This window comes from Silurus aristotelis (assembly GCF_946808225.1).
Source record: "Silurus aristotelis genome assembly, chromosome: 16".
Lineage (NCBI taxonomy): Eukaryota > Metazoa > Chordata > Actinopteri > Siluriformes > Siluridae > Silurus > Silurus aristotelis.
In genome coordinates, this window is record NC_139589.1 from 3,446,443 (window position 1) to 3,463,428 (window position 16,986).

At 38.0% G+C, this 16,986-nt stretch overlaps 3 protein-coding genes across 5 annotated transcripts; 1 reads left to right on the forward strand and 2 right to left on the reverse strand.

The window, feature by feature from the left end:
* The first annotated feature begins 1,560 nt into the window (after positions 1-1,560).
* LOC310738648 (SLC35A4 upstream microprotein) lies at positions 1,561-4,438 on the forward strand. Of its 2 annotated transcripts, XR_014537130.1 has the most exons (4): positions 1,561-1,629; positions 3,051-3,149; positions 3,428-4,219; positions 4,259-4,438. XR_014537130.1 is itself a non-coding variant. In XM_083563799.1 (3 exons), the coding sequence occupies exons 1-3, from the start codon at positions 1,615-1,617 to the stop codon at positions 3,620-3,622; spliced, it is 309 nt and encodes a 102-aa protein (XP_083419925.1). In that variant the 5' UTR covers positions 1,561-1,614; the 3' UTR covers positions 3,623-4,438. The 2 variants fall into 2 exon arrangements, 1 of the variants encoding a protein (XP_083419925.1); XM_083563799.1 differs by having other exon boundaries at positions 3,428-4,438.
* A 1,803-nt stretch (positions 4,439-6,241) lies between these two features.
* cd74b (CD74 molecule, major histocompatibility complex, class II invariant chain b) lies at positions 6,242-9,072 on the reverse strand. Its single transcript, XM_083563827.1, has 6 exons — positions 8,910-9,072; positions 8,048-8,214; positions 7,751-7,824; positions 7,544-7,568; positions 6,731-6,932; positions 6,242-6,643 (listed from the first exon to the last, which is right to left on the reverse strand). Exons 1-5 carry the CDS (start codon positions 8,975-8,977, stop codon positions 6,739-6,741), a joined length of 528 nt encoding a protein of 175 aa, XP_083419953.1. The 5' UTR covers positions 8,978-9,072; the 3' UTR covers positions 6,242-6,643; positions 6,731-6,738.
* Positions 9,073-10,589: 1,517 nt separating this feature from the next.
* On the reverse strand, positions 10,590-15,672 carry rps14 (ribosomal protein S14). Of its 2 annotated transcripts, XM_083564269.1 has the most exons (5): positions 15,535-15,672; positions 14,286-14,436; positions 12,874-13,035; positions 11,741-11,817; positions 10,590-10,695 (listed from the first exon to the last, which is right to left on the reverse strand). In XM_083564269.1, exons 2-5 carry the CDS (start codon positions 14,432-14,434, stop codon positions 10,628-10,630), a joined length of 456 nt encoding a protein of 151 aa, XP_083420395.1. In that variant the 5' UTR covers positions 14,435-14,436; positions 15,535-15,672; the 3' UTR covers positions 10,590-10,627. The 2 variants fall into 2 exon arrangements, with proteins under 2 accessions (XP_083420395.1, XP_083420396.1); XM_083564270.1 differs by lacking the exon at positions 15,535-15,672 and having other exon boundaries at positions 14,286-14,437.
* Between the last annotated feature and the right edge of the window lie 1,314 nt (positions 15,673-16,986).

Below are 16,986 nucleotides of genomic sequence, written 5' to 3' on the forward strand. Positions count from 1 at the left end.
GTGGGTTTTTTTTTTTTACATTGTAGAAGACACACAGCAGCACCAGTAGCTCTGTTTTTGCTAAATCAGATCATCTTACATTCTGAAGTTATTCTATATTCAATTAATATTAATTCAATTATTTCATTAGAAAGAGGATCAAATGAATCACAATGATTGAACATGATATCAAAAGGTCATCAAATATATGAATTCACCTAGTTAAGCTTTTGATTTTTAATGTATAAAAAAATATAGAAGATAATTTAATATAAAACAGCAAAAATTCAGTAACATGGCAGGATGGCTGTGTTTCAAATACTCATCCCAGGCCATTTGAATTAAACTCAGAGTGGTTCACTCTCCAGCCCTGACTGGAGCAGTGTTGCCAGATCTCTGTTTTTCAAGCTTTCAAGTAGTTCAATTGGGTTGTGCTTTTATAGTTATAAAGATAGCTACAACTTTGTTGTCATTGCACAGTAAAGGTACACAGCAATAAAATGCTGGTTAGCACCTACCAGAAGTGCAAATAGTAGCAATTGTGCAAACTGAGAAGTACCGAAAAATATGTCAATATATGTACAGTGTACAATTGTTAATGTAATGTATATATGTAAATATATGTACAGCAGATAAATACACAGGCTATGAGTAAATAAAACAAATAAATATAAAGACTGCAGGCAGTGCAGAAATTTGCAGAAGTTGATGAGCATTTACACTAAATGTACACCGACCAGGCATAACATTATGACATTATAACATTATGAGCGATGAAGTGAATAACACTAATTATCTCTTTATCATGGCACCAGTTAGTGGGTGGGATACATTAATGCAGCAAGTAAACATTTAGTTCTTAAAGTTTATGTGTTTGAAGCAGGAAAAATGGGCGAATTTGGACAAATAAGTGAGTTTGGACAAATTGTGACGTCTAGATGACTGGGTCAGAGCATCTCCAAAACTGTAGCTCTTGTGGGATGTTCCTGTCTGTAGTGGTCAGAATCTATTGAAAGTGGTCCAATGAAGGATGAGTGATGAATCGACGACAGGGTCATAAAGCTCATCGATGCACGTAGGAAGTAAAGGCTGGGAGCAAATCAACAAATAAGTTACTGTAGCTCAAAATGTTTTATATATGTATATACATAGATTACAATATACAATAAATTCTCAATTGTATATAGTTATAATCATCCAGTAATGATACAGAATATGGAATAAAGTGGATCTGCATGAGGATCACTGGCAGGAGAATCAGTAGAGCATCAGTGAGCCTCCATTGTCCTAATGGTGTAGTGTGGGATCCAATATTAGAGATTTCTTCAAATTCTTTAAAACGTTTGATGATATTATGTACTATAAATAATGAGATATTTTACAGTTTTTTAATTTTATACACAGGAACATTATTCTGAAATTGTTCCACAATTTGTAGACACAGTCTTTCACAGATTGGTGAGGCTCTGCACATCTTTACTTCTGAGAGACTCTCTGAGACAACCATTTATTAGCAATCATCTTACCGACCCGCATACGCAAACCTAATTCCAGTTCCATTATATTGAATGGTGCATAAAATGCGCATTTTGGTGGCGCACATCTGGCAACCCTGACTGCCTCATACACGCAAATATGGCGGACGATAAGGTTTGTACATGTTTCTTTCACCAGTAATAATGAACTTTTTCCCCACAGAGGAACGTGTGTGAGGGAGCTGAGAGGTTCTTGTGGCGTATAAACTTGATTATAAAAGTATCAAGTATCACGTTTCTGAAACTTTATATTGGCGTGTTGGTTTGTGTGGGTTTTAATGTAACATATTCATGTTGTAAATAGTAACCAAGTCAGTAGATCAGTAGGTCCCTGTTGGTCAGTAGATCCTGTTGATCAGTAGGATCTTGTTGTATAGAAGGTCCCTGTTGATTAGTTGGATCTGTTGTATAGAAGGTCCCTGTTGATCAGTAGGATCTTGTTGTTCAGAAGGTCCCTGTTGTTCAGTAGATCCTGTTGTTCAGTAGATCCTGTTGGTCAGTAGGATCTTGTTGTTCAGAAGGTCCCTGTTGTTCAGAAGGTCCCTGTTGTTCAGAAGGTCCCTGTTGTTCAGAAGGTCCCTGTTGTTCAGTAGGATCCTGTTGGTCAGTAGGATCCTGTTAGTCAGTAGATCTTGTTGTATAGAAGGTCCCTGTTGATCAGTAGATCCTGTTAATCAGTAGGATCTTGTTGTCCAGAAGGTCCCTGTTGATCAGTAGGATCTTGTTGTTTAAAAGTTCTCTGTTGGTCAGTAGGTCCCTGTTGGTCAGTAGATCCTGTTGGTCAGTAGGTCCCTGTTGGTCAGTAGATCCTGCTGGTCGTATGTCCCTGTTGGTCAGTAGATCCTGCTGGTCGTATGTCCCTGTTGGTCAGTAGATCCTGCTGGTCGTATGTCCCTGTTGGTCAGTAGATCCTGCTGGTCGTATGTCCCTGTTGGTCAGTAGATCCTGCTGGTCGTATGTCCCTGTTGGTCAGTGGATCCTTTTGATCAGTAGGATCTTGTTGTTCAGATAGTCCCTGTTGGTCAGTAGATCCTGTTGATCAGTAGGATCTTGTTGTTTAAAAGTTCCCTGTTGGACGTATGTTCCTGTTGGTCAGTAGACCCTGTTGTTTAGTAAGTCCCTGTTGATCAGTCAGTCCTGTTGGCCAGTAGGTCCTTTTGGGCATTAGGTCCCTGTTGATCAATAGGATCTTGTTGTTCAGAAGTTCCCTGTTGGTCAGTAGCATCATGTTGGTCAGTAGATCCTGTTGATCAGTAGGATCATGTTGCTTGTATGACCCTGTTGGTCAGTTGAACCTGTTGGTCAGTAGGTTCTGTTGCTCTATCTAAAACGTTCTATGTCACCTCAAGGGTCTTTTTCTTTACACTATCTTTGTGAGTATCCTTGTCACACTGAGAGCTGCAGTGACTCGATAAACCCAGTCGTTTTTCTACTTGTCTCTGTATGTTTAAAAGTCTGCAACATTTCTTGGTCTTGAGTGGTTCTTTTAGATTTTTTAAGGGACTTTCCCGTTTATTTGTGTCATGTGTGTTTTAGGACCCTTTTAGACCGCTGAAGGATCTAACTCTGCTTAAAGGTCAGCTGGAGGACATTCGGAGGCGAGTGGAGAGTGAGGTGCAGGATGGAGGTCCCCAGGTACGTCAGAATCTAGGGATTCATTGCTGCTGCTGCTGTGTCCGAGACTCTTCCAGGTTTATTGGAACAGAAAAGAGTATTAATGTTTTTTTAAGGAAGAACTGCAATGGAAAGTAAATCTGTACATCAAAGAGTTGTGAACGTTGCATGATGTGGGTTAGTAAAATAAAAGTTTGTGTTAACGAGCACAGGAAGAAATGACTGAAAGCTGAATTGCTGATTTTGGATCATTACAAACGCTGAACCTTTTCATAACCTACCTGTTTGTTTTGATTTAGAATGGGAGGGTTCTGGGCTCTCCCTTGCTCAAGGGCTTCCTGGCTGGATATGTCGTAGCGAAACTGCGTTCGTCAGCCATCATGGGCGTCCTCGTAGGAACTTGCACAGGCATTTACGCTGTGCAGAACTATAACATGCCCAACATTGAGCAGACCATCAAGGGCTTTTTCAACTCTTTTACGAAAAGCAAATAGAGACACTGGCGAAGAATGGGCAATCTGAAAATTCCTTCCTGGAAATACTGCATCTGGCACAAATGTACGGTTTTCAATGTGTAAAACCTTTTAAAGAGATGTTACCAGGTTGCCATTATGAAAGGAACATACACTTGAACTCAGGGCTGAGTTTTCCTAAATAGATGTAACTCAATAATCATCAGTTTATATAATAAATATAATTTATCATTTTATGATTCTCAAGATTTTCAAACATTTCAGTCATTTTCTGTTGAAATTCGCACTGCAGGCTGGTTGAATTATTCACAGCATCTACCGTGTCACTAGTGTCCAATTACAGCCCAGTCGGCACTGATTCGAGCCTCTCCGTGTAGCCGATGCGGGTGATGACCAGGCACATGGTGCTGTGCACAAGCATTCCTGCCTTTCTGATGCTGGAAGCACATTTGCACATTAGCCCTACTGGGTGGATATGTTGTATTAAAATGGGAGATAAATAAAAGTTTTTTGAAAATATCATCAGGGTTCGAAGCGGTTGACTGCTATGCAGTTGGATTCAAATCACTGACAAATGTATACGTTTTATCCAGTGCAAAAAAAGTGTTCTGATTTTAAGTGCCATTTCATCTCTTTTTTTCTTTTTCTGTTTTATAGACCAAATGTGAACACATTTCGGATGTTCTGCCCTGTTGTGAATGTATTGTTCTTTTTGCCAAATTGTGTTACAAACTTTTCCGGCATGTAATTTCTGCTACATTTGTGGGTTTTTTTATATATACATTATAATATTTTTTTTTTAATTTGACCTTATATAAATAAATTCATTTAAATACTTGTTGTTGGTGAGGTGTTTTTTTTAGGTTGGTTCCTGAATGCCCATATCGGTGGTAATAGTGTAATGCTGGCTTGTTCTATACACCTCACTTAAAATCTGCATCAAAATGTATTTAAAAAAATACCTCAAATGCTTCACAAAGTATAATAATTACAACCTGTGGGAATTTTATTGAGCTTTTTTTTAATGCCTATAGTTAATAAACAGATGTCATTGACATTTAGAAATGATTCTTCTGGATATTTATAGTGTTTATATATAGATATGTAGTTCCCAAGTTACAATGATAACCAGCTCCATCTTCCATTCAGAAACCTCCCTCACCTTGTCTCCAAATCGTCCTACATGCGCCGTCCCTCTAATAAACTAATTTTTAATCTTGTCCATCGTTGTCACTCCCAACAAAGATCTGTTCTAATTGTACCTTAAATAAATACTTTTCAAGTTTTTATTACTCTACTTAAAATGTGCATGGACAAATATGGATGCTTCATGCAAATGTATTTATTGTTTTAAATTTATTATTATTATTAGTGAAACCATGAAGGCAAAATATTATTGTAAATGTTTGAAAGTAATTATGGACTTTTAAATCACGTAAGTCATCAAGACACTAAATGGATTTTTTGCCATGTTTCCACACGGACGGTTTTAATTGGCGCCATGTGCATCATGGCCGATTTAGGTGCTTCATTTCAGACATGGTGCATCAGTAAAACAAATGTTTATTGATTAATAATAATTTTTCCGTTCGAGTTTATTCATTATTTTCTGAGTGAAGAAAGGACGTCGTGAATAAAGGTGTGTTGCGGTAAAAGGTTTTAATTTCACCTTTTAGTAGATATTTTCTGTGGCATATAGGAATCACAGTCACCAGGTTATGCACCATTTCTGTGTGCATTACTATCTTACATCACAGTGGTTTCAGGGCAGGTGGTTTCATGTGTTCGCTGAGGTGAATTATTTTAGAAAAGACTTAAAAATTGCATTTATCTTTTTCCCAATTCCCATTGCATGTATTTGGCTCATTGCCAGCTTTTTGTAATCTGTATTTGGAGTGACATATTGCTAAAACATACTTTCTAACACCTTAAAGCTAATGTTTAATTTGATACAATCGAATGCACAGCTTTGTTTGGGCGATACGCATCCAAGAGTCTGAACAGAATCATCAGTTCCTCCTGTTTTGGTTCCTCTTATGTGTGTGCACGCTAAAGGTTGAGCTGGCACACTGAGGAAGATCAAATTACCGACATTTATTTTCTCTATAACCTGATCAGCCTCGGGCAGTTAAGGTTTGAATGTTTGAGTTTTAACACTGAGCTGGAACGTCTCTTTAGTGTCTCTAGCACTGCTGTGCAGCACAGTGCGTTCTGCAAAGCCAGCAGTGAAACAGATACACTGTGATGAGGCTTTGGTTTCTGCCGCAGCTGCAGAGATGCATGTATCATATAATCTACTGAAGCCATCAGATGAACACTAACTTCATATCTCAGCTTGACACATATATGATCGTTAAATATATTGTTTAATGCAGACTACAGACCAACATATTTTACAGTGGCATAAAGACACGTTTAGCACTAATGGTAAATATAAATCAAGTCTAAACAAATATTAGCGTATGCTAAACAAGGTGGTGTTTCCTCAGTGCTTGAGTGCAAAGGACTGTATTAATTGCAATCCCATTGCAGTGTTATTCAGAATAAATAATGATTTGCTGTAAAAAAATATGATTTAATTTTTCATTATCATAGACTTCAGTAATCCTCTTATTTGTCCAAAATAAAAACTCGCACACATTTTGTTAGTACTTATTTATTTCCACTAATTTGAGTTTTCCAATTCTTTATTAAAATCCTTATTAATCTCATCTGCTACTCGTTGTCTTATCACACAGTGCAGCATAAAAAAATGTGAATGAATAGTAAAGAAAATTCAGTTAAAAAAAATATATACGAGACCGATAATGATGATGAGAAGTAACAAGTTACCCAGAGCGCATTAGCCTTATAATTCAAATGATATACATGAAGCTTAAATTTGATTCCCCAAATATCTGCATTAATAATGCTCTTAAAGTCTGCTCCTAATATTTAAAGTATTACACTACTTTAATTTCTGAAAGGCAGAAAAGAAGCGAATGGAAAAGGATCTTCACGCGGATGCAGATTCATCCCTCGTATATCCGTAAATTGCAGATTCTGAAACAAAAAGTGGCAAGAAAATCCATTTATATTTATATACCGTTGTTTATGTTGAAAGTCATGTTGAAAGATCAGTGAATTTACCTTTTTGTCTAGCCGCAGTTGGCACGTCCCTCCACCAAAGTGTCAGACTTTGGATCTCCGTTCTGGTCCACACACCAGCATCTGGTCCCATTCCAGCACTGCTCAGGCACGTAGGCACCGAGTGCATCACACTTGGGCTTGTACAATGGCAGAGGGATGGGGATCAGACCTGCAGCCTCCTTCTGGCACTTAGTGATAGGTACTGACAAAAGAAAAGACATTTATATTTGTGTAACATTTGGATAGAAGTCCAAAAAAAATAAATAAATGTAATAAATAAATGAAGACGTAGGATTTGTTTTATGGGTATGTTTTAGTACTAAAGTAATAAACGCTGACTTATTTTAAACAGAGTGTTTTACCCGTACATAAGACGGTTTACGATTCTTTTGTATATTTATTTATTTCAATAATGTTTTTAATTAACTGATCCTTTTTGATGATTTTTTTTCAAGTAAAATTATTCTATCTGAGCAGTATGTCAGAAATATTGATAAAAATCTAGAATATCAGAAAAAATAAAGTCTCCATGATATAATTCGGTATTCAAACAGGGGAAAAGAGAGAAGAGATAAATGTTTTAAAATATCCAAGCTAAACGGATTAAAATCCATATTATGGGAGAGCAGTTCATAATTATATAACCGGAGAACCCAGTACTTCCCAATACCTGAACAATTCTGGTCACATGACCGAGTGTTAAAGGGAAAGCCATTACATTTGACGATTTTCATTGCGTCGTTTTATTGTGGGGTAAAAAGATCAGGACGAGTAGAAGGATGGATGGAGGGAATGTAGTCTAGTCTAACCTACCTTCAGGGTTAGGAGTGGACTGCACCTGGAAAACACAATCAATGCAAGAATATCAAATGGAATCTAATGCAATATAACATGGGAACGTTTCTGCCATCTTAAACCTTTATGAAGGCTTTTGTGTATAAGTGTAGAGAAATGTTTAGTTCAATCCTGCCACATGGTGGTCAGATGTTCTTACTGCACATTAAAGGTGAAGCCTTTTACCTTGTCTGAGGTGTCAATAGCCATCAGGTGCAAGGAGCTCATGGGGACGGCCATCTTCATTGGAGTGCGATTAGCTGAACAGGGAAGAGGAAGTGAAAGAATTAATACTTCCAAAATTGTTTAAGTGTTGACTATTAATGAAGCCTTATTTGGCCTTTTTTTAAAACATTCAGCACCAGATAAACCAAAATATAGGAAACGTTGAATATTGATCCTTCAACACCTCCTTCAATCTGAACCAAAGGAGCCGAAAAACCTCATGTCCATATCCAGTGTGTCCCACATGCCCAGACTCACCCCTGGCTTTGACGGTTATCTCCTGCAGACGTTCTGAGCGTCTCTCCAGCATGCTGAGCTTCTCGCTATGTTGGTACACAGAGTAGGCAGTGAAGGCCTGACCTGCGATCAGCAGAGTGGCCAACACCGTCAGTCCTACCACCAACAGCGCCTTCTTGTTGGAACCCCTGAAACAGGAAACGGGAACAAGGAGCATCTCAGTCTCACTGCTATACTGAATTTTTAAAATGGTCACAACAATAAATATAGTCTTTCCGAGTATACCGGAAATGTTTTTTTTCCACTTCCACAAACATGTTGTATAACCAGCTCAGTGTATCTACTTGTGTAGTTGCATCATATCTGTGTAACAACTTAATTTATAGATAAATGTTGGTTCCAAGGCAGTGTCTTGAATCCATCTCACTGTAGGTTTTTATACATGCCACCATTTGGGTTCAAGACCCAAGATGTTTCATGTATTTTATGTTGTCTGAGACAGGAAGCTGCGGTGATGTGTAACCAAAATATTACTAATTATTTGTTTATGCAATTATGCTAGTAAGATTTTATATATATATATATAAATATATAGTTGTCTAATCATTCAAAATTCACTATTGTGCATTTTTATATGATTGATTTATATATATATATATATATATATATATATATATATATATATATTTTATTTTATTTATTCTTTTTTTTGTATCTATGAATTCAGAAAAACGTGCAAACTTGTGTTCATATGCTTGAGCTTTCTGGGGTATAAATATATATACACACACACACACACACACACACACACACACACACACACACACACATATTTAAATATACAAATAGTATATATAGAAATTATAGAAATGAATTTTCTCACCCTCCTGAAGACATCATCCCAATGGTTGGTTGCTCATTTGGAGCAGAAACAAGTTGTTCCTCAGACATCTCAGTCAAAAGTTCAGGAAAGACAGAAACTTTTCTCAGCTCGGAATTTAACAGAACTGAAGCAGAACTGATCAGCACAAAGAGGAAAAAATCCCAAATCAGAAAAAAAGATGAATATGCATGAGCCGTTCTTTTTTCTGATTGGCTGTACGGTGTGACATCATCAGTTGCTTGGCGCAGTCTCGATTGAATCAAGAGCAGCTGCCTGACCTGCCACTAATCTTTGGAGCTTCTAGACGTTTAACAGCGCTCCTAAAGTTCCTGTGATATGTGAAAGTGAAATAAAAATAAATAAATTATCATAACTTGAGTTGAGGTTTGTGTAACAGTTTAGCTCTGATATAGAAATACGTTTTTTGTTTGTTTTTTTACTGAAAGAGGAACATTTTAGCTGGTATAGAAAGTTCCAGTAGTAGAAAGGAAGGTGGATGATGTTGGTCTTACATCCTCAGAACTTTTACAACAGTTGAGGTGGTGACTGATCCCTAGAGAACCACCTGTACTTATATTTTTGGGGAACGTGCACAGGTACAAGAGTACCTTTCTTTGTTTTAGGTTGGTTACACCCCCTGCATGCACAGGTACCAGGTATATTATTTGATACATGATCACACCCATCTCCGGTTCTTCCCTCACGTGTTCCCACAAAGTTAGAAAAACACAATTGTACAAAATGTCTTCAGCATTAGAACCCAAACCTGTTCCAGCACTGTGATGCTCTTGTGTACAAGGTGAGCTCCATGAAGACACACTGTTGAGGTTGGATTGAAAGTACTGGAGTGACCTTCTCAAACCCACAGGACACTTTTGGAATAAACTGAAACACAGAATCCATTTCAGTCTTCGGTGCCTGATATCATAAATGTGCTTGGAGCTGGAAAAAAATATATATACCATAATAGCATTGCCCCAAAATGTAGTGTAAAGCCTTCACAGAAGATTAAATCTTAACAGCTAGAAGGAAATTTATTTGAAAGGGATGTTAGTTTAGTTTCCTTGTGTATTAAAACGTCTATGCGACATTGAAACAAAAGTAAAACACTGATCTTATTGTAACCGATACAATCAGTAGTCTTGCATTTAAACAGGAAACACTTTAGGTAAAAAAAAAAAAAATATTTGGGGGCACTTGGGGAATGTCATTCAGAGCAACCTTGAAACCAGTGTACACAGTATTTCAGCATTTTCTAGAAATTGCTCTCAAACCACATGCTCATTAGTACGAGTCGTGCCAAAACCAAAAGCACAATTGTTTCAACATCTATGATAGAAGAAGTGGCAAAACCACTAGAGGAAGTAAAATTCTCAAACCCGCATATCTGTGGCTCGTCCTTGATCCCCGTTCCACATAGATTTCCCATAATGCCAGTCTCAGGCCAAGAAGCACTGTCTACCATATGAATGTGTGAGGGGGGACGACATCTCTAAATTTAACAGAAAAGCAGGAGTAAATAGAGATGCAATTCCTAAGTTATTTGTTGAGGTTTAGTTCATTTTGAACACCGTGGCCTCATAATGCAGTCGATGTCATTTTCACTTCCATATCAACATAATGACGATCGTGGCGCTGGAAATGAGGAACGCATGAACAGAAGAGACAGGAGTCAGAAAGCACTATTTGACTTTTTATTTTGAAAAAAATCCATAAGTTTACAGACGACGCCCACGGCGACCTCCCTTTCTGCGGGTGCTGTCTGATGGAATTGGGGTGACATCCTCTGAAAAAAGGAAAGGGAAAACAAAAATTCAATACAATATCCATAATCTATTTTTTTTACACACAGGACCAATGCCAACACACACACACACACACACACACACTTCTACTAATAGCCACAAAACAGGAAAAGATTTCGAAACGCTCCAGTGGCTGCAACCTGCTGGTGTGTTTGGTGTAAACATACAAAACTTGATCTCTCACCTACACAGCACTGAAAATTTACGTCCATTGTCTTTCTCTAACAAATTACATGTAACTTTTAATACCCCTTCTCTGCAGAACAAAAATGTCCAAGGAATAGAGTCTGACCTGATCAAAACAGACCAGGGGATGGGGGTTGTCATTTAAAGGCTGGACAACATGTACATGGTTTTTATCTTTTTTCTTTTTTTTTTACATTAATGGTATTTTGGCACACGCCCTTGTCCAGAGCAACTTACATTTAATTCATTCATACAACTGAGCATCTACAGTGTTAAGGGCCTTGCTCGTGTGCAAGTGACAGCTTGGTACAGATCAGAGTCAGGTCTGTACCTGAAATCAATGGCATTGGACTTTGTATCCCGTAGGTTATAAGGTCAAATCCCAGCCACACCAAGCTGACACTTAAAGTGCAGACATCTTCATAGACTATTAGCAACCATCCAGCATTTTAAACTTATATACACTAAAAAGGCATCATGTGATTTACCGCATTGAAATTCACTGATCTAATACGCTGACTGTTACCAAAATTAAAGTGGTTTTATATATATATATATATATATATATATATATATATATATATACACACACACACACACACACACTGGACATTGAGAGTAGGGATGATTTAAGTTAAAATCACTAGACTTTCTTTTACATCATAATATTGTAGCTTTAATAGTCTCACCTTATACAGCAAAACTATATCAACGCTACACATTAAGTATCTAATATTTTTGCCAAGTTTTCCTCCTCAGAGACCCATATCATTTATCTATATATATTAATCAGGTCATGAATGTTTGAAATTAATTTGTACAAATGTCCCGTAAACCTACCGATACGGCCGATCTTCATGCCGGAACGAGCCAGAGCCCTGAGAGCAGACTGAGCACCTGGTCCTGGAGTCTTGGTTCTAAACAAAAAAATTGTAAAAAAAATTTTGAAATCATAATTCGACCCACACATTATTTAATACCATATCTCTAAAAACCTGCAGGTTTTTGAAGATTACAGAGATTCAAATAACTAATGTGTTTAAAAAAAAAAAAAAAAAAAAAAAAAAAAAAGGAAAAAGGCTGAGACCTCTATCCCAGATCTTGCATAGGATGCATTAGAAACAATTAAAAAAAAAATCTAAATACGGTTTATCTTGCGCAATATTAATATTCAGCTTAATATTAAGCCATAAATCTACTACAAAATAATCCAAAAATACAGAAGTTGGAACTTATTTAGCTTGGAAATGGTAAGTTCACTTCATGAAATTTACCCAAATGCTGTGAAACCCCTACATTATCGCTTTATACTGCCCCCTAGAGGAATAGAAAAAACCCAATACAGGTAGTTCTCTTCCTTATGATTGAGATACGTTGCGACGACCCCCTTCGTAAGTCAAAAATTTCATGTCGAAGATGGTGCAATGACTGACCGTCTTTCCTGCTTTATGCTGATTTATAATTATTTTCTGCTCTAAACTGATGGCTTTCTTCTTTTTTTCACTACAAGCAGAAGACATACTTGGGTGCTTGGAAGACATGCTTTTATCACTAAAATTGCTGATTAAAACAGAAAAAATATAATACACTGAGACAACTTTACTCCACCAACTGCTAGCGATAGTGGGGCATCTCACAGGGCATCCCAGCTGTGCGTCCAACGTATCATACGCTGCTTCGTTATGCAAATTATTTGGAAATAATTTGGACGTATCGCTACTGTCAAACCATTGTAACTCAGGGACTATCTGTAATTAAAATTCAATTAAGGACTATGAATGGCTTTATTTTTTTTTTCTAATTATCTGAAGGACGTTTATCAGGCTGCTGGCCCTTATGTCTGAATCCAGCCTGATAGATCACTATATTTTGGTGCTTAAGTGCCTTTTTCAGTCCTATAAATGATTAACACACAGCATTAATAGAAACATGCAGACTGAAAAGATAAACAATCGCTCGACAGCACTTCTCACCTGTTCCCGCCGGTGGCTCTCAGTTTGATGTGCAGTGCGGTGATGCCCAGCTCCTTGCACCTCTGAGCCACATCCTGAGCAGCCAACATGGCAGCATAGGGAGAGGACTCGTCTCTGTCGGCCTTCACCTTCATTCCACCAGTCACGCGACAGATCGTTTCTCTGCGAGCAAGAGGGGAGTGGTGAATTGGTTTGCTGCAAATGTATACACCATAAAACTGAACTCCATCATAGTTAAGGTATTTGAGTTATGGCTTTAGTTTTTCCAGTGAATAAAGACACTAATTTAGAAACTAAAACTCTTCAGCCTGAACTGCTCAATGAACACGTTTTCTTTCCGCTTTCATCAATGGGAAACGAAAACCTTTTCATTTTCATTCAAGGTGCAAAGAAATACTGCAAATATAAACGCACCAAGTTTTGCATCGCCTGATCTCCACATTACCATGAAAACATGGCCAGGCTGTATTTTTCTACCTCATCACTTTTTTTTTATTTAATTTATCTCCAAACCACAATTTTGTGTTATTTTGTTCGACAATATCTTATTGTCAGCAGGTGATGTGATCTCTGGCTATATTCATGACTGGCAGTAACATGAGACATTTCACTAGTTCTTATAGTATTACAACAAATACAATTTTATTTGTCTCACTCATTCATACAGAGTACGACATGCAGTGAAATGCTGATTACGACTGTCAGAACAAAAAAAACGATTGTATAAGTATACAGTAAAAAAATATAAAGTATAAGTTTAAAATAAGTATAAAAAAGGTACTATAAAATTATATAGACTAAGAGAGAAAGGGATGGGTATGGATATGACAGAGGTATTGACAGTAGTCCAGATGGGACTGACTGAAGTGTGCATGTGCTGTATTAGTGTCACTGGCGTGTGCCGGTCCGTGGCAGTGTCAGTTGTGCAAAAAAAAGAAATAAGAAATATAGAATAGTCTTAGTGTGTTTTAAAAAGTAAATAAAAGCTGTATGAGATCCTGCACTTTAAAACTCACCAAGAACTCCAGGATTGTACCTGGTGAGACATTTTGGAAGACTCCGAAATACGTATTTTCTGCGTCAAAGAGTCGTTTAATAATAAATTAAATTGCAAAACAGTCTATTAATGCATGTTTGATGGGCATGTGTGTGTTATAGGAAGCAATCTTCGAGTGGCTCTTCACAGAAAATACGAGTACAATATAGTGTCTTGTGTATATGCTCTGCGTCTGGATGTTAAGTCGAGGAATTGATTTGGCGTAAACTTCGGAATATTATTGGATTGAGTTCTGATGGTGGGATGTTCTCTTCTCTCTTTTTACCCGTCTCCCGGAAAGCTTTACAGTTAACGTATAAAGTGGTTTATGTCCTCCAAATCAGCAATACCCACGACTCGACCACCTGCAACTTACTTGCCGGAGAGATCGGTGACATGCACGAAGGTGTCGTTGAAGGAGGCAAAGATGTGGCAGACTCCGAAGACATTCTCGCCTTCAGCGACCTGCGGTCCCAGGCTGATCACCTGCTCTTCCTTCTTTTCTTTACCCTTGCGTGGTGCCATTGCTGGGGGGGGGATTAAAAACAAATCAATCTAAGAGTCTCCAGACTATAATCAGATTAATCCTCTTAGCATTTCTTTCCAGATGTGAAGGACAATTTGTGCATCATGTCCTAGACATAAATTCCAGTTTCTAATCAGGTAAATACACGCTAACTTTAATTAGACCGATTATAAACAGTTTACATTTAAAAAAAATGCATTGGATCACATCAACATTTTGTAAATCACAGATGCAACCAGGTCCAGGTTTGTTTTCTCCTTTAAACTCCATGCTAGCATCAGTTGCTCTTTTCAAAACCATACGTTTTTGTAAAACTACATACTTTAAAAAGTTTGTTTTGCAGGAGTCACGTGTTGGGTTTTCAAGTGTATTATCTCATGTACATGACCTGGTCATGCCTAGATTCAGAATGGATTTTAAAACAAACATCTGCCGGGTTGATTGGATGTAGTTTGGTATCTCTGCACTGGTTCCACTGTATTGGTCTGATTGTGGGATTTTACAGTCTGTGACTCCCATTTTGAGGGATTCATTAGCACTAATATCTGACCTGGTGGTTGGGTTGAGACATCGCTGCCTAAAGTCCTAAAAATGTGACTAGAAACTGTGCACTGGATAAACCTACTAGATAAAAAACCAGACTGAGTTTAATTCAGGCCCGATTTCATATTCCACGGTTTAATTCGTGTTTATAATGTAAACAGTTTTCCGTATTAAACCTCATTCTGTACCTGGTGATTTAACCAAACATTACCATCACTACACGTCCAAACACCACACCACCACACACCCAGCACTAAAACCAGACTAAATACGAGCTTATACCAGGAATTAAACCCTTAATTTCCACATTTTCTGCTTTATATTTAACCCAGCAGCGAGCTGAGCGCCACACTGTCCGGCCCTGAGCCGCTAATCCCCCGTAGAGCTCCACACCAACGCTCGGTCTAAACTCCCCGCAATATAACTCGCTTTTTCTCATCAATACACCGCGACCACGGCTTCTTTTATCCAAATAAACAAATCCAAACTGCAATTCAACACACATTTACTGAGAATAACGCGGATTAGTGAAGATTCCAAACTGCGGATTCTGTACCTCTGTATGTCTTCAATCGAGGCCGAAGCAGGAAAGGAAGGAGAGACCACTTCCGGGTTGAAAAATTAAGCTAGAAACACGGAAGTGATTGTGAAAACGCGGGGCGGCTTCATAGAATAAAAGTCGCAGCCGCAAAACAAAATGGCGGGTGCAATCGTGGATTAAAATACTGTATATATTGTTTTTGTTGTAAACAAGAATTCGCAATGATTAATTGCAGTGAATTACAATGAAGATATAAAGTAATGAGAAAAAAAAGTCTCTGTCGTCATAACTAATTTTTTACAATGGATTCAAGAATAAGTTTAACGGTTTTGACATGTTCTTGAAGGAAGTAAACAGGGACTAGAGGAGATTAATCTAAAATTGGGATTACAATGAACAGTTCTGGCTTTGTGATGATGTTATTTACCCAGGATACAAAGCATATATATTATATATAATTGCTTGATATATAGAGCTGAGCCAAACACGTTTATCTTAGTTTAGTCTCATTAGACCACAAGATGTGGACAGGTTGTCTTCAGCCACAGTGTGTGGCGTATAGGCCGAGCACCGATAAGCAGACAATCCGCTTCTGAAACCTCTAAAGCAATGCTGCAGCATGAGAGAGGTAGAAGGTGGTAGCTTAGTGGTTATGTCATTTTACTTAGGATCTGAAGGTCTTGAGTTCAAATCCCAGCCACACCAAGCTGCCACTGTTGGGCCCCTGAGCAAGGCCCTTAACCCCATAGCTGCTCAGTTGTATAAATGAGATCAAATGTAAGTCGCTCTGGTTAAGGGCGTCTGCCAAATGTGAATGTCATGCATCTGTTTTTTGAAGCAGCTTCTGCACCTGACACACAGCATGTTGTCTCAACGTCTTTGAAGGACCCTTGTGAGGTCTGTTCTGAGTGGAACTTGTCTTGAAAAACCTCTGTATGACCCCAGCCACTGTACTGTAACTCAGTTTTGGCGTGTTATCGACCTTCTCATAGCCTCGGCATCTTTGTGTAGGGCAACAGTTCTAATTCTCACACTCAGAGAGTCTTTACCATGAGGTGCCGTGTTAAACATCCAGTGGTCAGTATGAGAGAATTGGACTTAAAGCACCAATTTTTGACCGCTCTAATACAAGATACACACATTTGTATGGTCCTGTCAAGTGGACAAAAACATGAATAGGACATGTATCTTTGCATGGTTAGATGACATAGAGCTGTAATCACTTAGGGTGTACTCACTTTTGTTTCCAAATATTAAGATAATAATAGCTGTTTGTTAAGTTATTTTATAAGGAAATTGAATCCATACTTCTATCAATTACTGCATTAACACACGCAGCCACCTTTAGGCTGGTGTACAGGACAATCCCCTTTGAATATTGCTGGAAACGATCTCACTCTGACACCAAAACGGTTTAATTTTATTTAAGTCAATTCAATGTAATTTTATTTCAATAGGGAAAGAGTC